The sequence below is a fragment of the Myodes glareolus genome, chromosome 27 (genome assembly GCF_982192425.1).
Source record: "Myodes glareolus chromosome 27, mMyoGla1.1, whole genome shotgun sequence".
Classification (NCBI taxonomy): Eukaryota; Metazoa; Chordata; class Mammalia; order Rodentia; family Cricetidae; genus Myodes; species Myodes glareolus.
In genome coordinates, this window is record NC_142052.1 from 7,307,283 (window position 1) to 7,331,508 (window position 24,226).

The following is a 24,226-nucleotide window of genomic DNA, read 5'->3' on the forward strand; positions in this document are numbered from 1 at the left end:
TACAGGGAATACAGTGTGAAACATTTTACTTTCAGTTTAGAATACGTTTCCTCTAGAAAAAAAGAAAAATACAGAATGCAAAGTAGAGCAATTTGCCTTTACTAATTTTAGTTTAAAATGAGTTTAACTTTAATCATTATCCTGTGTCTGAGGAGACATTTTGGAAGGAAAGACCAGGAAAAAACTGGTATAGTAGAATTAGAAATGCCTTGTTTTGTTGGAAAAGACCAATATAGATTTACTTAGGAAAGCTGCTTAACTTTAAATTTGACCTTAGAAATTTAAATTTGATTCAACAAACATGAAAGGCATTAAAATCCTCTTCAGTTTCATACAATATGCACTGAAAAGCAATATAGGCTGTCTAACCATGTGCCCAGAAAGGAGGCTGGAAGATGCACATGTTTGACCCCTTCATTTAGACCACTGACAGCAGACCTTGAGGACACAGGTCCTTTCGTAGTATTCAGGATCCTGTTTACATTTGCTCCAGATGTCTGTCACTGCCTGTGTTTTATTCTAAACTCTTTTCTGGTTCTCCACCTTCGTTTCCGTTAGTTCTCTTGCTTGCCCTGTGTGTTTGATGGTGGAATCCGCCCCTGCTGCCCTTGGCCTCAGATGAACACTGAAACTCTTTGAGAACTGTTTGCACACGTGCCCAGTCTCCACTGTGTGTTCCCAAACTCAGCATCACTGGATATTGACCAGTGTGACTCAGCCTCCTCCCTCAAAGATGCTGCTTCACCACCCTGAATCACTGTGTACTTTTCAGATAACTGTTTCTCATCTCAAAACGGAGATTTGGGGGAAATGAACAGAGTATAAAGTTTAGAAAGAGAGGAATAATACAAGAGGTGGAGAGAAAGCTGAAATGGAAATGCTCCAACAAGGCTGTAGTCTAGAAGACAGACGAGAAAGAACGAAGACATTCAGAGAAGAGTCAATCAAAAATATTTTGCAAAAGGTGTAAATTGGAGAAGATTAAAAAGGCAGAGTTACAGTCTTCCAGATTGGCATTTAATTAGTAGTTAGGAGTTGCACACTTCACTATGATAATTGGTACCCACCCTGCTTCCCAAAGGTAACACCAAATCCCAAAGTTCCAATGGTCTCTCCTCCCCTGTAATGTGACCTGCAGGAACACTGCTGTGCTCTGTGTAGTTCTAAGTCACCTTTCTTTGCGAACGTGCAAATCCATGGTCCCTGTTCTTTCCCAGTTGATTCTCTGACATCTTTCAAGACTCTTCATGAGCAAGACTCCCCTAAAACCCACAGACAGACACCCCATAACCTTTTAATGAGCTCTTCATTCCTGAACTACCTTTACAGGCCAATTTTACCGTCTTAAAGGGTTCTGGCCTCAGACCGAGAAGGTCTGTTTGTTCCTATTTTCAGTTCTGCTGAAATCATATTCTGTGCCAACACTATTGTGAAGGATATGTTTATGTGTGTGAACTTAATGTCTATCCTCAGCTCACCTTATTTCACAACACACAACCTCTGAGAGATTAAATAGTATTTCTTAATGAATCCAACTCTTTATTCCCTTGATTATATTGTAATAATTCACACAAGTTAAGCATTAATTAAGTAAAAATAGATTGATTTCTTTACATATACATAAATCATGAAACTAATCTGATAATTATCTGGATTTTGATAAGCACATTTGCACCTGCGATAGTAGAACAACCTCAAAATAAAAATTCCCAAAGCATAAATTATTAAATGGAATCTTATTTTGTTTCTATTTTTTTTTCAGTTCCGATACTCTGACTGGCAGGATAAATTGTTTATGCTCCTGGGCACCGTCATGGCCATAGCTCACGGATCAGGGCTTCCCCTCATGATGATAGTCTTTGGGGAAATGACAGATAAGTTTGTCGATAACGCCGGGAACTTGGTCTTGCCAGGTAATTGTTTCTCTACCCCTCCCTTTTTAAAAAATAAATTGTATTTATTTAACTGGGTGAAAGGTGGCAGAAACTGATCTTAATCTGCGTCATCTGTTTATTTATTGATGTAGACATCTAGGTGACCCTAAATACCACAAAGGGTGTTGTGAAACTTGTATAAAAGTTCCTAAGCACTCATTTAAATCTCAAAAAGCACATTGTGATGTTTGACTGACTTTTAACATAATACAGACGTACAGGAAACTCTGACCCTAAATAAAGAGGGCCTGTAGTATCACTCCACAGTGTCTGTCCTCTGGTAATGTCAGACAGGTTTGAAACACATCCCAGCAATTCTTAGATGCAGTAACAGGGTTTTTTTTTTCCTGAGTTTTGTCTTTTTCTCTCTTGCCCATTCTCATTTTAAAAGTATCTATTTTCTGTGTTTGTTTGTTTGTTTGGACTAATGGGATTAACTAGAATTGAGTGAGGCACTTTACTAAATAGCAATGACCTCAGCATAAATCCAAAGGAATGACGTCACGTGGGCCCATGTCACCTTAAAGGGGGTCCCAGCAACACCATTAGGGTAAGGAGCAGGTCGACACACTTGTTTGTATATTAGTTAAGCTTAATCTAGAACTAGTCTCATGGTTTCTCCTAAGCCCAAAGGGCTTGCTCTTCTGAGAGACAATGAAGGTCTAGGAGGAGAAAAGCAAAGGGAAGTTTATTGGTACATAGACGATAGAATAAAAAACAGTAAAGGAAAGCCAGTCTTCATTGCAAATGTAACTGAGGAGTCATTATATATACATCTTCATAGTCCCACTGATCGAGAACTACATATTTAGTTGCCATTAAAAAAACATAAGTGCAATTATTTAGAGAAAATGTGATTGCTTGATTAATATGGAAGATACGTTTACATTAACACTGATAAACATTAGTGCTTTTCAGAAAGCCAGTGGAAGTGTCCGCATTCTACTTGTGTAGGACAGAATTCCAACCCAGGTCTCCCTACCATCCCAGCCCAGCTATAATCATAACCTTGTATATTTCCTCCAGTATAAATAATTATGCTTTCTCTATAGGAAAAAAAAACGATTTCAAATCAGTTTAGGTTTCTGATGCTAAACCAGTGACCAAAACCCTTAACATAAACATTGTTAAGGTAAGTTGAAAGGGACAAGAAAGGCCAGGAAGATGGCTCAGCAGTGAAAAGCACTGACTGCCCTCCTACGAACCCAGGTTCAAATCCCAAAGCTCACATGGCAGTTGCCAGAGGCCTCCAAGGGCACTGCTGTATATAGAACATAAAAATATATCTTTGTAAAAACAGTATAGAACTTGATGCGATGGTGCACGCCTTTAACCCTAGCACTCAGGAAGCAGAGGCAGGTGGATCTCTGTGAGTTCAAGGCCAGCCTGGTCTACATAATGAGTTTTAGGACAGCCAGTGACAGTAGAGAGACCCTGTCAGAAAGAAAGAAAGAAAGAAAGAAAGAAAGAAAGAAAGAGAGAGAGGGAGGGAGGGAGGGAGGGAGGGAGGGAGGGAGGGAGGGAGGGAGGGGAGGGGAGGGGAGGGAAGGGAAGGGAAGGGAAGGAAGAAATTAAAAGTAATTAAGAAAATGTAAAAGGTAGGAATTTTCTATTTGTTCCCTTTTATTTCATTATCTGTTACAATTACATACTAACTTTACATCAGTTATGCGTTAATTACACACACACACACAGAGACGAATATACCAGGGTGGTACCCATAATGGAACATATCAACCAAAAATTGTCTTCTATTTAGGGTCTAAAAAGTTAGATTAATGGGCCAATACATACGATGGAATGTTGCAGCATTTAAAGGGGGATTTTGATACACGACGCAGCATCAGCGTACTTTGAGGATACTATACTAAGTTAAATTAGCGGAGGAATGGTGGATATTGTATGCATTATTCACTTATATGGATTACCTAGAGTAGTAAAATTCATAGAAACACGAAGTAGTCCCCCAGGGACTGTGGGAGCGGGATTTGGAGAGCTGGGATCTTAGTGCAGAAGACTGGTTGGACAAAAATATGGGAATATTTCAAACTTTTAAGCCTAAAATTGTCAAAATGGTAAATTTTTATTCTATGTGTTTTTGTTACAACTACTTTTATTTTAAATAACCAGCTTAAAACAATGCAACTGATTTATGGATGAATTTACCCCTAGACCAAGCATCATAACCTTGCTTCTGTTTTTTCTACAATAATTCAACTACTTGCTTATTTGGAGCAGGTTCCTTTTATACGTGTAGCTAATTATGCAATTCAGTGGCTTTGAAGTTGGCAGGTACTTTGTGCTCAGGTCCAAATTCAAGGTCTCTGTGGGGAACTGAATGAGCCAGAGATTACTGAGTGGTGGATTGAAGAGGGTTAACAATTCTGTCACGGTATCCTCAGATTATAAAGGCTGAGGTTAGGACTCCTGACTCTGAAGTCCCATGGTCACAGGTCATATTGCCTGTCATGAAGGATTGTGGTGAGGCTTCCGATAAGTGACGAATTTCCAGTTAGTGATTCATTCTGTAGGTTGTGGAAGCAATAGACTTCATTCTCTTTCAAGACAAATAAAGTCATGGATGAGCTCACTCCAACCGTAGAGTGCCCGTTGCTGTGTGCATTGATGTAGAACTGAGCTAAAAATCACTGGGGTTGAGTACTGAAGTCTTGGCTCATTACATAGAGGGCTTTTGCTTGTTTATTTGTTTCGTGTTTTTTAGTATGCTATTTAGAATTTTGTTGGACTCTTGGGCAACTAGACTTACTGAAAGCTGAGTGAGAATGGAAAGAAGGTTTAGATTCCAAAAGGCTCCAAGAACGGCTAACTGTGGACGGAGCTATCCTTGTCAGCAGAGTGAAGTCACTTCATGACAGGGTTGCTGCCTCACAATGACTCGGTTGTGCGCCAACTGTGAACAGGCGTTATTCATCCGGAACCTTAAGAACGGAGTCATAGAAAACAGCTCATCTGAGGAGAATTTGTTATTGTTTAGGACCATTCTGTGTGGTTATAATAGTCTAGAAAATTCTGTGGAGAAGTTGCTACAGCTTGCACGCTCTTGCATTGCTTCGTGGTAGAGAAGGAAACCTATGTTTGAGCTCTGACTTATATTAACCGTCCATAGCACCCAAGCTGCCTGAACAAACCCCACCCATTTGTTTTAATGTTGGGAAATTCATGTGATGAAGGAATTCCCTAGCAATCTAGAGAAGAGTGTGTCAGTTTACGTTGAGAGTCCCACGTGATAACGCCGACACTTCCTTTATTCCGTAATGCCACTGTATATTATTTACATCCTTCTTGGCCCGGGACTCTTAGGAAGAAGCGGGTCGGAACTGAAATGCTCATAGATTCATCTTTCCTAGAGGGGGTAGGGGAGAGTCCACTTGAGTTACATTGTCCCCGAGGAAAGATTTTAAAGGTTTGATGTAGAGATTGGAACAGATAAAAATTTAAGGTTTCACCTAATCGCTAAGTTTAGGGAGGAGAAACACCTAGTGATTTCTACAAATACTGCGGCTTCAGTATTTATCTGCCTCTCGCTCCAAGCATAGTACTCAGGACGGAGAAGGGCACACACAAATGTGCAGAAGTGAGATGAGGGGATGCCTCAAAGACTCAGCAGTATCTCAGAAGCTCTTCGCAGCGCAGCATAGGAAAACGTGCAGTCACCTGGACCGTACTCCGACTGCACTCCTGGCAATCGACCCTGACACAGTTTAGGTTTAAAATAAATTTGAACTTTTTATCTTCCTTTGGAGAAAGATAAGAAGGGCACACAGCCACACAACAGCAAGAAAACATGACCCCTGGGTCATTCGCACAGGACAAAAGGATAAAGAAAGAACACTTCCTCTCCTGGGACCCAGAGGAGTGGGAAGCGCCTGCCTTGTACTTTGGCAACAATGCTTCAGGGATATTTATTCCGCTACTCCGTAAATGCTGCAAATAGATGGTTTACTTCTTTCCTTTTTTGTGGGTATGTTTTAAATGGAAATAAGCCATCACCACACAAATCCACCAGCACAGCGCCATGCAAGAGCAAAGGGCACTCTGCCTGGGCCTACAGATCCATTCGCTACTTGCTTGCTGTGTGGCTTTGGACACGTTTATTTCTCTCTGCTTCCGTTTCCTTTTCCACAACATGATACTTTTTGAAATATCCTTACCTCGTAAGGTTGTTATGAAAGTTAAATGAATGTTTGTAAAGTATTCAGAGCAGAACCTGGCTTGTAATGAATAGGAATTGTCATTTAAACAGAACAATTCAGAATGTCTTGTTGATGTTTTTATCACATTAGCTCACATTAAATCAGATAGCTCTTTTCAGTTAAAGCTACCTAAAACACACATATCCAGTATATCCAGTGCTGTTAGTAAGCAGGATGTATTGTAAGACTGACTAATTACCACGGATCCAGGGGCTTATTTTTGAGCCGCTCATTTGGGATTTCCCCTGTCTGTCACTGGGAAGTATGTAAGAAAAAAAGAGTTTAAAAATAAAAATTGCAAGAGCAAGTCTTTTGAATCACCCCCCCCCCGCCAAAAAAATAGTGGTGTCCACCTAATCTCCAAGTTTCCCTCTGTCCAGTTCCTTTTGCCTCCTCTGCCTTCAGTACGCTGTGACACCTTGGCTCTACCTCTGACCAGCTGTTCCACGCGCCTTAGGACGCTGCTCGGCCACAGGCCCAGGAGTGCACGGGAGGGATAGATCCAGGAGAGTGGTTCCCATCTGTGCCTAAACACTTAGACCTGTGTTTCAGGAAACTGCAAAGTACCTTGGGTGTGGAAAAATTTTTTCTTTGAGAAACTAAGCTGTAGCATCACAAAGTTACATTCTTAAGAGATTTTTTTTTAGTCTAGTAATTCCTATTAATAATCTCTCTTTTTAAAATGTTCTTTTTTGGTTTTATCTAGTAAATTTTTCATTGTCAATGATAAATCCAGGAAGAATTCTGGAAGAAGAAATGACAAGGTAATTCATGTTTATGTATCCACTGTGCGTTCCTTTTAACATTCCGCTAAAAATGGTCTCTTCCTGTGGTGTTTTAAGAATATATAAAACACCCGATTTCTTTACCAAGCTCCACCTCCGTTAATTGTTTGTGCCCCAGCCCCCAGTTTCAGGAAATTTCCTTGCTTATGACCCTTTACCTGCATGTGATTCCGAGCAATAGATACGCTTTTCATAATTGTGGTAATCCTTTAATGAAATTAGTAAAACACAGTTATTTGCTGTTTTTATTACCATTTTGTCACCTTGATTCCAGTAGAGCCATTTATGGCATCCGTGCCCCTTCCAGTCTCAAAGGCCTGGAGCACAGTGTCTGCAGATTAATTGCTCTGACCTGTGAACTCGGGATTTCTGCATGCTAAAGCACGTCTGAAAGGCGAATGGAAAAGAGTTTGTCAAACCCGATTAAAGACAGATTTTAAATCATTGAGAAGGAAATTATTTCTAAAGAAACTGTTAGTCAGTTAGTTACACTTTGTTCCAAACCAATTTGAATTTATTAAGTTTCTTATAAAATTCATTTTTAAAAAATAAAGTCTGCAAAATAGGATGATTTGGGGTGTCTCTATGGAAAACCTCCCACGAAGAACTGTTTATATGTTTCACACGTTTAGCGCTGTTCGCCACGTGGAAGGGGTAGAGACAGCTTTAGAATAAGTGTACAAGCCCCGGCTACAGTTAGGACAAGCGGTCGCCAATTTAAAGCAGAGCACTGCCACCATTGCTGGGGGTGATCACAGCAGCGTGTCATTGCGTGGTATTTCAGGCAAACGTGCCTTCCCCGTTGTTTTCCAGATACGCCTATTACTACTCGGGACTGGGTGGCGGAGTCCTTATTGCTGCCTACATCCAAGTTTCGTTCTGGACTTTGGCAGCTGGCCGACAAATAAGGAAGATCAGACAGCATTTTTTTCACGCCATCCTCCGACAAGAAATGGGCTGGTTCGACATCCAGGGCACTGCTGAACTCAATACGCGCCTGACAGAGTAAGTGTGTTGTTAACGTCACATCTGATGAAGAGATGACGCACTCTGTGGAAACTGTTAGGGGAAGGAAGATTTGAAACATTAAATCATGACTTTACGTGTTAGCTATGCATTGAGTGTATATCTGATAGTCATATAGAAGCCTCTATAGCTTATGACACATGTCCCATTTATGTTCGGGTTTGTCCCCCCCCCCCCCCATTATTTAGTGAATCTCTTTGAAGATTGTGTGTGTGTAGTACGCACATTTCTCTTTCATGGAGCTTGTTACAGGCCTGGCAGGTGCTAGCCCCTAAAGATGGTGGAATGGATGAGCAAGTGGTGGCCTTAACTACAAAGACTTACTTAAGTTTAAGTGTTCAACACTTCACTTGTTTAACAAACACTCCAGGGCCTAGTAAATGCTAAGCGTCCTCCTGGGGACTCGGGCCATGAGCAAACAGAGCAAACTGCTCTGTCTCTTTGGTGTTTTGCTCCAGTCGGGGGAATAAATGATCAACTTTTCCTCACTGGGCATTCTGGCACATGCACAGGTAAGGTCAGGAAGGGAGAGAAGACCAAGGCATTTGGGGCCTTCGCGCTTCACTCTGAAAGAAACGGCAGCCATGACATCACTGTAAGGTTTCCTTTCTTTGGACGGTCACACTGCAGTCACACTGACCGTGAGAACACAGCAAGGGGACAGGTTGAATACCTCGTATTTGAGATGCTTGTAACCGGGAGTTGGTCCTGATGTGTGGACTTTTTGGATTTTGACATGTCTGTATACACTTTACCAGTGGAGCACTCTTAAATGGAAAAATCTGAAATGCCTTTAGCATCAACACAGTGCTCATAAAGTTACAAATGCTGGCTGTGGTGAAGAGGGAAAAGAAAGAAAGGAAGGAAGGAAGGAGAGAAGGAAAGAAGGAAGGAAGGAAGGAAAGAAGGAAAGAAGGAAGGAAGGAAGGAAGGAAGGAAGGAAGGAAAGGAGGAAGGAAGGAAGGAAAGAAGGAAAGAAGGAAAGAAAGAAGGAAGGAAAGAAAGAAGGAAGGAAAGGAGGGAAGGAGGGAGAGGAATATACTTTTTTAATTTTAGAGAAATGATGTTTGACTTAGAATGTACTTTGACTGTTGTAATACCTTTTCTAATTTCTTCTTTTAAACAAATTGACTCTTGGCCACAGTGTTCATAGTTCTGTGATAGGATTAATGGATTTCATAGGATCAGCTTCATAGCCTTAACTTCTTAGAAACATGAACTCATCCCGAGTTTCCTTTGTGTAGTGTTTTCATGGGAAAAGAGTCAAGAGGCTGACTCTAAACAAGACTTACAGTAGGATGGGCATGGTGTTCTTATCTGTGTGTTTATTAAATGTCTACTTCACCTTCTGACTGAAGACCTCCTGACTGTAACCACCTAGGTGTGATCTTTTTTAGTGACATCTCCAAAATCAGTGAAGGAATTGGTGACAAGGTTGGAATGTTCTTTCAAGCAATAGCCACGTTTTTTGCAGGCTTCATAGTGGGGTTCCTCAGAGGATGGAAGCTCACACTGGTGATCATGGCCATCAGCCCCATCCTGGGGCTCTCGACAGCTGTGTGGGCAAAGGTGTGTGAAACCCCAACATTCTTCTGTGTGCTGGCCCACAGAGCGTTGCTTTGTGTATTCAGAGTGTATATGTATCTACTGCCCATTCAGACGTGTGCTCAGTGTCTGCAGAAGCCATGTACAGACGTATGTCATTCACACAGAGCTTTAATATGGATATTAATGTTTAATATGATTCCAAACACTACAGTTCTTACCTTAATCACTATTCCTCATTTCACTATTACCTCTCTGAGTAAATATTCTCATGGGATGTGTGAAATGACAGGTACGGTTATATTTTTATTTAAGAAAACACAAATTTAAACATAGTCCTCCAAATGGTTGAACGAATTATAGACGTTTTAAACAGGGCAGGGATTATGGTCCCGTGACAATTACATAGCACTCTGTCGATTTTAACTTGTATGCATACACATAAAATCGTATTTACTTAAGCTAACATTTTAGAGTTAAGTGAATTTGCTGGCTATTTTTGTACACTCTAAGATTGACGATTCACTTAATTACTTGTATCTCCTTTATTTTGATTTTTTTCTCCTCTGCTATCTTATTTAACCATCCTGTTATCTAGTTCTACTATCTTGAATCACCATTAATAGTTTGAAAGTATCATTTTCATCTTACCTTACAAAAATGAGGATAAGTCCTCATTTTTTAAAGTTAGATCCCCAGAGCCCAAATTAAAAAAAAAAAATTCTTGGTTTGGTGTTACAAGTCTGTAAGGTCAACACTGCTCCCCGGGCAGTAGAGACAGACAGATCCCTGGGGATGGCTCTTGAGCTGGCCTAGCCTAGCTAGTGAGTTCCAGCCCTGGGGAGGGCTGTTGAGACAGCCTAGACTAAGTAGTGAGCTCCAAGCCAATGAGAGACTATCTTTAAGAAACATGGATGCTCAACTTGAAATAAGATATAGCATTTTTTCTATTAATACTTTTTTATGTACATAAATATATACACGTCTCTCACACACAAATTATGACATTATAAAGGAAAAGCATGATTAATCTTTCCACGTTGTAAGGTTTTATTTTATCTAACTTCAGAGTTGACAGAAAAAAATAACATATGAGAAATGTGGAATTTGACAGGATTCTCAAATAAACTTTCCCTGATGATTCGGGTAGCCCGGATTTAGCCTTTATAAGAGGCACACTAAGACCCACCTTGAGACCTGGTTTCAGTGTTATAAAGCATAGGGTCTGGATGGGCAAATGGGGGATACAGCACTGTGAAGCCTGTCTTTTACCCCTGCTCTCCATGTCAGGGTCGTGACTGTGTCTCTCCTGAACAGATCCTCTCAACATTCAGTGACAAAGAACTAGCCGCCTATGCAAAAGCTGGTGCCGTGGCTGAAGAGGCTCTGGGAGCCATCAGGACCGTGATAGCTTTCGGGGGCCAGAACAAAGAACTAGAAAGGTCAGGAAGTCTCTTTGTCTGCTGATTCAAAGAATCCACTTTTCCGTGGTTTCGTTCATTCTTTTGTGGTATGTGTTTACTGCTCTCTCTTCCCCATATGATAGAAGCATCTGTCACCACTGGCTGCGACTTGTCAGGTTCACACTGAGGCTTCTCATCCTTCTGTGCTCTACAGACTCTTGTAGAGGCCCCATGATGCCTAGGGGCTTGCTTCCCAGCATAATATTTTTTACTGCATAAAAGGAAATATGCAGGGTTCCAAAGTCTATCAATAAAGCACAGTTACCAAGGTACTTCCTACTTTTCCACCCCCTTAGTGGCCGTGAACTGGAATACAGAAGAGGAAAATCTGAGATGTGGATCTCCTGGTCACAGCCCAGGATTTTCTGTGGGGCTGTGGGAGAACCGGACATAGCTCCCCACCCCCCATCTGGCTTTCTGCCTCAATACAAGAAGCCCTTCTCTATGGCCATGTGCTGGAGGACACAAGCAATTACTTAAAAAACATAACAACACAAATAGAAGCAATTTCATTGAGATAGCATTGATAAAGGGCTGTATATACTTAGTTTGAATATCTTGATGAGTTTGGAGAAAAATATATGTGTATATAAATCATTAATATTCTCGTTAAAATAATTTACCCCAATATAGTTGAAATATGACCCCATATAGATATTTTTTATGTGAGAATTTTGATACCCACAACTCTTTGAATACAGTGTCTGGAAATTCCCCAAGTTTCCAGTGTTAGATACACGGGTTCTCCAGCCCCTTCCTCTTCATTTTCTGGTTTTCTGTTCTTCATCCCTCTTCACAGCCAGCATGGCTCTGGTTCTCTAACCTCTTCCTTTTTTCTCTCTCACTGCTGCTTCCTGTACACAATAGTCCCCACAGACCACACTAACCCTCAGTTGGACCTCAGGATGGCAGTGTAATCACGCCGCTCCGTTACCCCGTGAAGGTAATTACAGCACGCCCACTCTCACCGGAGCATTGCGTCACCCTGGGGCACAGGGCCCTCTTGCTGCTGCGTGCATCTGGAGGCTCTGCCGCTCAGCAGTACCCAAAGTGTGGGATGTGGTGCCCTGGCTGCTTCCTCGAACACAGCTCTGCTGGATGAATGCAGCATTCACAGCGGAGGAAAGTACTCTGGAGAACTGGGTGCTTAGAGGCATTTAGGAAAACCTTGCTGTGTGGCAGAATACATTAAAAAAAATGGCTAATGAATGTCCATGCCTCATTTGGTTGAACTAAAAATACAGTGATGTTGCTGGGGAGTGTTAATAAAAAGAAATACTCCAGTTTATATGATGTTTTCCCTCAGAGTTTCGTTGTAAATCCATTAGGGAGCCAACCCTGGAATTTCTACAGCCATTGAATCTAGCACGGAAGAGTGTAATTAATTTAACCTGATGTAAAAATACTTGAATTTGTTAAAATCATTCATAAGATTTGTAAATACATATGTACACATATATAGCTGTATGTGAACTTAAATATTCAAATACTAAAATATCATTCAAAAGTAAGATGATTATAGGATGAAAAATATGGAAAAATATATTCTAGTATGGTAGGAACAACAGAAAAAAATTATCAAGTTTACCACCAACTATACGCCCATTAATATACTAACTCCACCCTGTGATTGTCCGCCAGCCTCGCGATTATCTTCCTAAGAAGGCATTATTGGTAGAGGTCTTGCCTCCTTTTCTCAGTGAATGAAACTAAAGTCGAAAAAAAAAAATGGAGAAAGACCATATGTCCTGTAGGAGGTTCTTTCTGACCTCACACCTGACTTGGCAATGAAGGCAGCTTGATTTATAAAAATCCCTTCCCCAGAAGAGCAACCTAGGGAAAATTTTCATTTCTATAGAGAGGAAAGTAGAAGGTTGAGTTAAGAATGTAACCATTAAAGAATCTAGGGTAGCCATCTGGGGTAATGTTGTTTATTTTAATCCTACTTTAATCCTGACTGGTGATGCTGGCCACGAAGATAGTAATAAGATTTTTTCTATCCCAGGAGTACGACTTCAGTTCTGGGGCAGCCATGGGGACACTAGGTGGCATGGGAGAGTTCAGGGTAGATGAGGCAGGCCGGTCAGGAGCAGGCTAGGTCTGTTCTAGTGAGCCCTGATCCTGAATGGGTCACTTCCCAGGATGCCGGGGCTCCCAAGACTTTATTACTCCTTACTGAAAAAGAGGTGATTATGGTTCAGGTTGTAAATTGTTTTTCTCATCATAACATTCCCGTCTTCATTTTCTGGCAGGTATCAGAAACATTTAGAAAGTGCCAAAAAAATTGGAATAAAAAAGGCTATCTCAGCAAACATATCCATGGGCATCGCCTTCTTGTTAATATACGCATCCTACGCCCTGGCCTTCTGGTATGGGTCCACTCTGGTCATCTCAAAAGAGTATACTATTGGAAACGCAGTGACAGTAAGTAATGCCTCCGATATTTATGAGGAATCTGTTGACTTTTCCACCCATCTTCTCTTTCTTGTTTAAAGATTTATTTTTAGTGTTATTTTAAGGTGTGTGTGTGTGTGTGTGTGTGTGTGTGTGTGTGTGTGTGATGAGTCCAAGTACCTCCCAGAGGTGTAGGATTCCCCTGGACCCAGAGTGAAAGAAGGTTGTGATGAGTCACGTGCTATAGGTACGATGAACCAAACCTGGTCCCTGCAGGAGCGGTATGTATTCTTAGCATACATAACATACTTAACATACATAAGCCATCTCTCCAGCCCCTGTCTATTCTTTTTCCGTCTTCCTTCCTTTGGAAGAATAAGGTGTGACTGTTTGTTTTATCTTTGCTGTCGTGTGGGTAGAGCTGACCTTCTGAAACATACAAGTCCTAGTGGTAAATGGGGACAAGGTAATAGCATGTGGGAAATACATACATGCAAAGGGACGTGAAGAGGGAAAAAACTTATGAATGGAATAGCATGTGTTGGAATTACTCCTATCCTCCTGCTGAGTTTAACTTGAGAATATAGTATACATCTATCATAGATAGGTCATTGTGTAATATAGAATTCAATTCACAACACAATGAGTACCAGCTTCTTCAAATATAAAAGAAAATGTGTTGGTTCACTTGTCTATGTGAAAGTGAAAATGCCCTCATGACACGGTTATGAGAATAATATTTTATTCTAAATTATTCTAAATTATAATAATATTCTAATTATTCTAAAGAGTAAAACAAACACTTTTAAAATTTAAATCACTTACAGTCTAAGAATTCATGCAGACTTGATGGTGAATTTTGGTATGTATTTTTCAGATATCTACGCTTTCTCTCCCCAAAATGAGGTCATAATATCCAGGTCTTTCTTGGGCAATCTTTTCTCTAAACCACTGATATTTCGTGATCATCACCCCATGTTGGGGTTGGTCAGTACAAGATCATTTTAACAGAAATGTTTCAAAACTTGTTTCTTGCTTGTTTCTTAAAATGAAAACCCTAAGTATAATTTGGTCCCTGAACTTTGTCCATACAGAAAGTTGGATCTCACAATGTACCCTGTGCTGGCTTCACCAGGCCTGGGGCGAGGCTGAGGGCATTAGTAACAACGACGCCGCCCCAGCCCTCTCTTCTCTGGCGGCACTGTGGTGGTTCACCACATTTTCTCACTTCCTCGTTTCCTCCTGATGTTTTATAAAAAAAACAGAGGTCGTGTCTTGACTTTGCCATTAATCTTGTGATGAATTTGCCCACGTTTGTAGCATGAGGAGAATACCCGTGTCACAAGGCTGAAACTGGCTTCCAAGATAAAGGGAACCTGTCAAGCCCCACAGAAAGGGCTGAGACTGTTGCATTAATGTCTTAGCATCTACTCTGATGGAGAAGTTTTTCTCATTGGTCCTTATTTATATTGAGATAAGAGACAGATAATTAAATGTGTTTGGGTTTTATAAACATGAACAAGACTGATGCTTCAGAGAAAATAAGCTATATGTAGAAATTTTACTATGCCTGGAGAGAAAAGAGTAGTTTTTCTTCTATATTTTTCTTGAATTATGTATGCTATTAATCTGGTTTCCTGAAACTGTATTCTTGGATTTATATATCAGTTTATTTTTCAATGAAAAAGCAAGAAGAAAAATGCATTGTTTTGTGTGCTGTAGAACAGAATAACCAGTGTTCTATAAATTTTGTGTGCGATAAATGGGTAAACTGACTAGGAATGGCCATACACACCACTGTGGATAGAGAATAGGAGTTCTTATGAGGCCCAGGTCAGCCTAGGCTACATAATGGGTTTCAGACCATCTTGGTCTACAAGAAGATATTTAAAAAAAAAAATAAGTCAACATTTTGCATAAAATTTTGTTCACATGTCCATATATAAGTCTGCAATAGCCTTTTAAGGGAAAATTCCACGGGGTCAAAATCTGTAATGCTTCCTATTGAACGTTTTGTGCAGTTCCCTGCAGAGATAATAACTCTAGTGGGAAAGAACTTTGGTGGCATTAACTTCGGCGCTAATGAAATGAGTTTCAGAAGTCTTTATGACAGGTAATTATATAATCAGAAAACATGCAGCAAATAGTTTGGAAGACTAAGCAAAACTTATTTTTGATGATGAAAAAAAGCTATATTAATTTTTATGAATTTTGTTCTCTCCTGAAGCAGTTTTTATTTTTTTATTAAAATGACGAAAGTGCTTATCACGCTAATTATATACATGTATCAAATTATCACAATGTGCCCATAAAGATGTACAAATACAATATGAAATAGAGATTGCTAAGTGTTCAGTAAATCTTAAATCCCCTCCTTTGTACACGGTATTTCAAGCAAGCTGTAACTCGGAGGGTGTCGTTCTGCCCTAATCATTCCCCGTGCTTTTTCGCCCAGGTGTTCTTCTCGATCCTCATTGGTGCCTTCAGTGTGGGGCAGGCGGCCCCCTGTATTGATGCTTTTGCCAATGCACGAGGAGCAGCTTACGTGATCTTTGACATTATCGATAACGTGAGTCTTTCGTTAGCTGGAAGCTGAGGGTCGTTGCGGTGTTGGTAACTGAGCACGGCTGCAGGCTGCACACTGTGAATCACGTGGACACAGTAAGAGTGGGAAACTACTGCACTCCGTGGAAACAAAGGCACTGAGAGGGCTCTACAAGTTTATTCGATAATATACCATCACTAAACTCACCTGAGTGTCTCTGTATTAGTCCTTTAGTATAGTGCAGGATAAATAAGGTTTGTTTCTGATTTATCTGCTCCTTACACCATAGCCAGATGGACAGTTTTATGATTTCTATATAGAATAGTGTGTGTAGAGATAACTTGTTCAAAGGACCAAATTAACACTGAGTTTTGCAGCGGCTTCCTTTTCTCACTGAATTGTCTATTTTGACCTTAAATCAGCTGCATTGAAAAGAACTGAATTGAGTATGTTGAAAATTAATGATTTCTATGTCCTTAAATATGTTATTACATTTACACAGTAAAATTTAAAGTTGTAACGAGAATCAGGGAATTAGACCTAATGTTGAATTCTAAATGAAAGTGTACATAGTTCCTAAGCAATACTGTGCTCGTCAGTCCATCAGTCTCCTTGACTCATTCTGTGTGTTTATTATTGAGGAAGAAATAACTTTCACTGAAGGCAGAAATACTTGGACTTACCTAATGTGTTTTTGTTATTTGCAAAAGCATGCCTATTTGGCCATTTAGAAAATCTATGCATATATGCCAAAAACTGGAAGTGAAATGTTGCATGAAATAAAATGAATATCCCCTATAAACTTTTCAGGAAAAAAGTTTCATGTAACACATTACACACATGCACATGTATACATACTCACACATAGGTGCCATGCACATGCACGCCCACCCATCCACATGCATACACACACCACACCTTCACCGTGTGTTTGCTCACATGAACAAGATGATGCTACTCCAGGTTTTATTTTTAGCATTTGATGAGGCCTTTTCCTTAAACATGCAATTGCTTGTTCTTTGATAAAATAGTCATTGGATTTCGTTTTATTCAGAATCCTAGAATTGACAGTCTTTCAGAGAGAGGACACAAGCCAGACAGCATCAAAGGAAATTTGGACTTCAGCGATGTTCACTTTTCCTACCCATCTCGGGCCAACATCAAGGTACCGTCAATAGTACTGGAATTCCCAGCTTACGTTAATCTCTGATCATCGTTCTATAGTCTACTTCCTGGGATGTTTACGTACTTTGTCCTGTTGGAGTTAAACTCTTAACTGATACCTTCTCCCCCCCCCCCCCCCGCCCCAATTCTAACTAGTGTTGAATTGTTCCCTTTTTGGAGCTGTGTTGTGAAGCGTGTTCTGCCTTGCTTTCTCCTGCAGATCCTGAAGGGCCTCAACCTGAAGGTGCAGAGCGGACAGACGGTGGCCCTGGTCGGCAACAGTGGCTGTGGGAAGAGCACCACTGTCCAGCTGCTGCAGAGGCTCTACGACCCCACAGAGGGTACGGTAAGTGGGAAGAGCCAAGTTCCCCAGCTCCGGAAGCTAGGCGTAAATAGGCCCTAGATATTGGTTTCTTGCAGACAAATCTGTGTGTGCTTCTGAGCTTGGCGAGAGCACACAGTGTCGCAACACACTGGGACAGGGCACATACTTCTGGGCATGGGGCAAATGCTTTCAGTGAAAGCCTTGAAACAACCGGCACTAGACAGCTCTTCTGTCACCAAAGACTGCTCCCAGCTCGGTCTAAGTTGACAAAACAAATTCCACAAAGTTCTTTCTGACAGTCAGGGAAGTGTGCCCACAAATATCTTAAAACTGTGATTACATTCAGCAAAAAATGATTGTTTTCTTTAGCATTAGTATAACACGGGGAAATCTGAATCTCCTACCAGAACAGAGGTGAGAACAGGCTGGAATACACACACCCTTCACCTAGATCTCCTAGTGATCTTTATTTTTGACCCATTTACTTTATTCCCCTTTTCCGTGTATGTGGGCTAAGCTACAGGATATGATAGACTTCAGAATATGTTTCCTAAGAGGGCTATTCTCTTGTACCGAAAATGACAATCGGAATGGCGGCAACCCTAAGTTAACAAGACCAACTCAGTGTACATCTCTCTTCAGCTGTCCCAGCTTAAGGACACTGCTTCCCAAATGCTAGTCATCAACTATGAAGGTCAACTTGACACAGGATCTTAGCTCTCGTTCTGTGGCCCTGACTGACCATGGCCAACACAGGATCTTAGCTCTCGTTCTGTGGCCCTGACTGACCATGGCCAACAGCGACTGAGGGTAGGAAAGGGTTGGTTTGGCTTCTCCTTGCTGGCGACAGTCCATCATTGAGTCAGGACAGGAACTTGTGCAGGATCTTGGAGCAGAGGTCATGGAGGGAGGGAGTTTGCTAGCTGGCTCTCTCTGTATCCTGCTCACTTACGTCCTATAGCCCAGGCCACCTTCTCAGGGAATGAAGCTGCCCACAGTGTGCTGGGCGCTCCTGTATCACATAACAGTTTACTATTTTAGAAATTAATGTGAGTCTGTAAAAGCAACCCTGCTGATTTTAGGATAGAAACAAACAAATGACTGGAGAATAAATATAAAGAGGTATTTTCTTTACGTACCCTGGTAGGTCTACCATACTCTAGTACATGACTACATCCAAGAGTATTTAGACAAAACAGGTCGGACTTCATTTATGTGTGTGTGGTATATGTAAATGAAGACACATAATTTCTATCTCTCTATGTAAATCATAATTTATATATATGTATATATAAATAAGAGTTTGTGGGTGTGGAAGGGAGCTGGATCTGGGGAAAGTTGGGACAAAGCGGGTGAATGTGTCAAACAATGTATGGAATTCTTAAACAATTAAGCTTTAAAGGAGAAGATAAATATCAATTTACAAAGTATTTTTGAGGAATGGTCAGCTTAAACTATGGGCTATAGATTCTGGGAGAAGGACAATCTTTTCCTTACTTGTATACCCCTGCCCACATGCGCCCACCAGGCTCTAGCAGATAGTTCCAAACCCATTGTCACATAGATGGCCTTGGTTAAGCTCAGTGGGTCAAAAAATACAGCAAAAAGACACGAACCAGGGAAAGGACCTGTAGGTAGGAGGGAGAGCGGACAGGGACAGGGACGGGAGGAAGATAAGAGAGGACTGCGGTGAAAGTAAGCAGAATGCATTATTTACATATATTTGTATTAAATTGCCAAAGAACAAACAATGAAAAAATGGTCAGCAATGGATCCCAGTCCTAGTAAGATATAATGAAGAAGACGTTTTATTTCTGCTAATGCTATCCATTACGAAGTTACTTATAAAGCTATGTATTTAGCTTTTCTTCATCAGGGAATAAATGCCCAGCAAACAATAGTAAATTGACGTTAAGAAAGAAAAATCTTTCTTCTCAACTTAATAATTCTCTGCTTTTAGAATAGGTTTGAAAAATGAAATGTTGAAAAGTTAAGATATGATAAAGTAAATTATGGTATGTTAAGCATAACAAAACACCAAAATGTCATCTAAATATATGTGGATTAGTTAGGTAAGGGGGCATGTTAACTTAAATTTATCATTAGTAATTAAAACAGCGGCATGCCTAAAAACATAACTGGACTGAATGTGCAGTTATGAGTATATAAAGGCCTTGGGGTCATTTTTCCAGCACTGTGTCAAATAACTATATATCTAAAATTTCTTATGGAGGATAACTAAAAATCTTTTTTTAAAAAACTATACATATGAAAATATCAGGAGAAAGTATGGATGCTTTATTTTATTCTCGCATATTACTGTTTATTTTAATTGTTATGTCTAACTCTTGAATGAATTCAATACTAGCTAAGATGTTCTCACAGCAAAGAGCCATTGTGCCTTAGAGATCAGGTTGTTTAAAATACCGAATAGGAAATCTTTCTTCCTTCCAGATTAGCATTGACGGGCAGGACATCCGGAACTTCAATGTGAGGTACCTGCGGGAAATCATCGGGGTGGTGAGTCAGGAGCCGGTACTGTTTGCTACCACGATCGCTGAGAACATTCGCTATGGCCGCGGCAATGTAACCATGGAGGAGATAAAGAAAGCTGTGAAAGAAGCCAATGCTTATGAGTTCATCATGAAATTACCACAGGTAAAGACTCCCTGAAAATCAGAACTGAAACATGAGGGGCTGAGTTACTGCTTCAAAGCCTAAAGTTTGTGTTACAAGGTTGCTCAACCTTGCTGGGTGAATCCCTTGAATTATTCAGTTAAGGGTGACCGACTATATTTTGTATGCAAACGATATAAAAGCATATAGGCTATGTGGCGGTAACTTTTAAATTCAATGTTCATTTGTTATAGTTCATGACCCATTATGACTGTCAAAGCTTCAGCTGTTTTCTCTATTTCTACAAAGTCTATACTTTCGTATTTCAAATATTTGAAGAAGGCTGACATGAACAGAGAGACAGCTCAGCAGTTAAGAGCACTGGCTGCTCTCTGGGGGGACCCAGGTTCAAGTCCCAGCACCCACATGGTAGCTCCCAACTGTCTGTCGCTCCTGTTCCCTGTGATCCCTCACACAGATATACATTCAGGCAAAGAAGGCGTGGACGCCTTGCCGAGCATGCTCAAACCCTCCTGGGTTGATCCCCAACACTGTAAAATTGGTGGAATGAATGTTTCCAGAGTTTTTCTGGGTTTTCTGTTTAGAAATTTGACACCCTGGTTGGTGAGAGAGGGGCGCAGCTGAGCGGGGGACAGAAACAGAGAATCGCCATTGCTCGTGCCCTGGTCCGCAACCCCAAGATCCTCCTGCTGGACGAAGCGACGTCAGCCTTGGACACAGAAAGTGAAGCTGAGGTACAGGCGGCTCTGGATAAGGTCAGTACCTGGGGGACAAACACCCGGGATTGGGGAGAGACAGCAAATTGGCGTGCTTTGCAAATCTTTGTCAGTTCTTTTGGAGTCTAGATTGAGAAACAAACCCATAGGGAAAATGAGGTCATCTCTTGGGGTTTATTGATTCTCCTGGTCTGCTGCAGAGGGAGGTCAATGATCTTGGCTACTGTCCACCATGGTGCAGTGAACCTAGATTAAAGCTTGTGGCAGGAACCGTATAGTTTTGCTTCTGTCTTGCACTTGGTTCTGTTTGACAAAAGCACTTATGGTAAAATATGTGGGGAAATTAATTTTAAAAATTTATAATTTCTAAGAATTTTTCAATAACAATTTTTAGTGATAGCATCGTGTTCCTTTCTGTGGTTTACTGTTCTTTATTTTAAATTTTAAGCTATTTCCTTGTAAATTTACTAATTTTGTAAAACCAATAAAAAGACAAATACTTTGAAATGTAAGTGAAATACATATAAATAAATATGTGAATATATATGTATATGTATGTAACATATAAATTATGTTCAGATCAGGTTCTGGAGAAAGCTATGGCTTCACAGTGACCTCCCTAAAATGTTTCTGCCCGTGTTCAGGGCACCATACAGCTCAGAGGTAGGGCCCATCAGACAAACATGAAGACACCTATCAGGTCAAATCTTTAACCTTCTTGAGTATCAAATACTACATAGTGTTTCAGAGTAATCGGCCCTCATGTTGAAAGGGTTGCCCCCTGCCTGGTCTGGAACTCAAATGTGACTTTTGCCTTCTATGGAAGAGAGGTGCCTGTGCTTTCAGTACACCAAAATGTGGGTGTCATCTCATCTACCTCAACCAGCGTCTACCCAAGGCTTGTTTGTGCCTGTTGATTGACAGGGTTTGCACCATAACCCCAGTGTACCCCAGATTTGTCCGTTTCCCCTTTAGGCTAGGGAAGGGCGAACCACCATTGTGATCGCTCATCGACTGTCTACGGTCCGAAATGCAGACGTCATCGCCGGGCTTGAGGACGGCGTCATCGTGGAGCAAGGAAGTCACAGGGAGCTGATGGAGAAGGAAGGGGTCTACTTCAGACTCGTGAACATGCAGGTATCGGCCGCCAGGTTGCTTTCCCTTCGCTGTCTGGGTGGCTAAGACGGTAGTCTTTAAGTTACTAAAACAAATTGCAGCTAATTTCATACGAGGAAATAATGACTAGATCGAGGCATTAAAATTAGGCAAGCCTCAAAGCCTTAATTCATAACCTGGGAGAGAGCGAAAGGCTCAGGGGAAGACAGGCAAAGGCAAAATTCACAGTTAATGTAATGTACCCAATAGATTAGTGGTTATTGATTGTCTGGGGCATGTGTCCAACCTAGCAGGTCCTTCTCAGTGGACAGAGAGAGAGATCTACAGTGGTCGGGGAAAGGGCTGCTTTCGGAAGTGAATGGTTGGTTTTAAAAAATTGTTTTCTCTAGCCACTAAAACATTATCACCTTATCTCCTATATAAAGCCTCTTTCTCATTTTAGCAGCCTTGCAGAATAAGTAACCTAACACGTCCTTGTGACTATAGTTCATATACTTTGAACTATGTGTATCTGCTTTGGCATTATAATAAGTTCCTCCTACATGTGTATTGCAGGTTTTCCCCTTGACATTTCAGGTACACACCATGAAATATTATTTCAATTATTCAGCAGTAGTTATAAAAATATGTGAAACTATTTGTTTCTCTAAAGTTGAATACCTACCTTGTTTTGTTTTTTAAAACATTTTTCTTTATTTAAACATTGCAATACAGGCACAGATGAAAGCAATGCTAACAGTTCCCTCAATTTCCCGACAAGCCCCAGCTCTCTGAGCATCAGTCCTACATTTGGATTAGCAAGCCTACTGTGAGTCATTGCTGTATTTCCGAATGCTTAGCACCGAAATGTGAGGGCTAGGCTGTTGCTCTTACAGGCAAGACATAGAATTCTGGTTTGTAGAGACTGGGGAGTGGTAGGGAGCGCCAGGGAGAAGATGATTGACAGGTGCAGAGAGGCAGGCAGAGGGAAGGAATGTTCCAGAGTCCAGAAGGGCAAGTATGACTGACCACAGTGAGTTCTGGATGTCACAGTTGCTGAGAGAGACCGTTTCCTTTGCATCTGTGTGGACTGAAACCAGAACCTTATTGTGCAAGGGAAACATCCCACCACCGAGTTACTTCCCTAGCACACTAGCACAAGGAGAGGAGACTTTGAAAGGTAACCAAAATGTCAATCACCCTGACCAGTCATGGCGATTTTAAACACCTGTAGAGAAGCGCACTGGTGGCTGGGATGGCAGCTCAGTCAGTAGCATGCTTCTCTTCTAAGCACGGGGACCTAAGGTAGTTTCCAGAAAGAAAAATAAAGTCAGGCATGATGGCATGTACCATGTAGTATCTGGGGACAACAGGCGGATCTTTGGGGGCTTCTGGGTGGCCAGACCAGCTTACTTGGCGGGTTCCAGACAAGTGAGAGACCCTCTTTCAGAAAAAGAAGAAAGGTGGACAAATCCAAGGCACCAAGCCTGAGGTTGTCACCTGCCCTTCACTCACACGTTTGTGGGCACGCGTGCGCACACACAAACACACACACACATGCACACACACACTCCCACACAAAACAGCATACTGAGTTCACTCAATGTGTGCAGTACATGTCAAGTAAAACACATATGCTAATATGTTACACATATTACATATATATCCTAAAAAATAAACAAATTACACGAACATCTGAGTACCCTGGAAAACTACTAACCACTTTTAAAGGATGGATTCGCTATTTTGTCTTATTGAGCTGTTACTGTGGTTTTAAAGACCCAGACACAGGATGGTTTCAAAATTTCAAATTCCTCAAAGAATGAAACGTCAGAAAAAAATTTATAGTTCAGTTTTATATAAAGCCTCTTTATCAATTTCTATTTTAAAATATATGTAATTATAATGGGTAAGTTTGTCGCTTGGACAGAATCTACACCCACAGGAAGATGGGCCTCTGAGGCCTGCCATCTTGGGTTCACTAACGATGTGGGAAGACCCACCTTGACGGTGGGTGGAGCCATCCCCTGAGCAGACAGTCGGACTCACAAGTGCCGTTGCCTGATTGCTCTCTGTTTCCTGACTCTGGGGCCACTGTAGCTGCTCCCTCAAGCTGTGACTGGGATGGGCTGCAGCCTGGACTTGCCAGCCAATCAGAGCTCTTCTCTCTCCCTTAAGCTGCTTTTCCTCAGCTATTTTATTCCATGGTATTTTAAACCTAGTTTAGTTTTCATGCTGACGTGATTATGAGCAAGGCATTGGGATGACATGTGGGATCCTCACGGGAAGTAACTCCTTCCCGTCCTTGTCTGTCCCGTGTCTGTTTAACCCGTAAGAATGACCTCACGCTACTACAAGGACTTCGGCTGGGAGACAACCAGAT

General features: G+C 41.2%; 1 protein-coding gene across 5 annotated transcripts in view; it reads left to right on the forward strand.

The window, feature by feature from the left end:
- Positions 1-24,226, forward strand: part of Abcb4 (ATP binding cassette subfamily B member 4) — a 52,890-nt gene that overhangs the window by 4,150 nt on the left and 24,514 nt on the right. For 4 of the 5 annotated variants that reach the window (XM_085684166.2, XM_085684168.2, XM_085684165.2 and 1 more), the window contains 12 exons: positions 1,763-1,913; positions 6,855-6,912; positions 7,747-7,938; positions 9,357-9,528; positions 10,822-10,946; positions 13,220-13,391; positions 15,817-15,930; positions 16,961-17,071; positions 17,291-17,416; positions 19,850-20,053; positions 20,617-20,787; positions 21,724-21,885. In XM_085684166.2, the coding sequence (XP_085540292.1) occupies positions 1,763-1,913; positions 6,855-6,912; positions 7,747-7,938; positions 9,357-9,528; positions 10,822-10,946; positions 13,220-13,391; positions 15,817-15,930; positions 16,961-17,071; positions 17,291-17,416; positions 19,850-20,053; positions 20,617-20,787; positions 21,724-21,885 (1,758 nt within the window). The remainder of the gene's footprint in view (positions 1-1,762; positions 1,914-6,854; positions 6,913-7,746; positions 7,939-9,356; positions 9,529-10,821; positions 10,947-13,219; positions 13,392-15,816; positions 15,931-16,960; positions 17,072-17,290; positions 17,417-19,849; positions 20,054-20,616; positions 20,788-21,723; positions 21,886-24,226) is intronic. The other variant, XM_085684170.2, reaches the window with a different exon arrangement.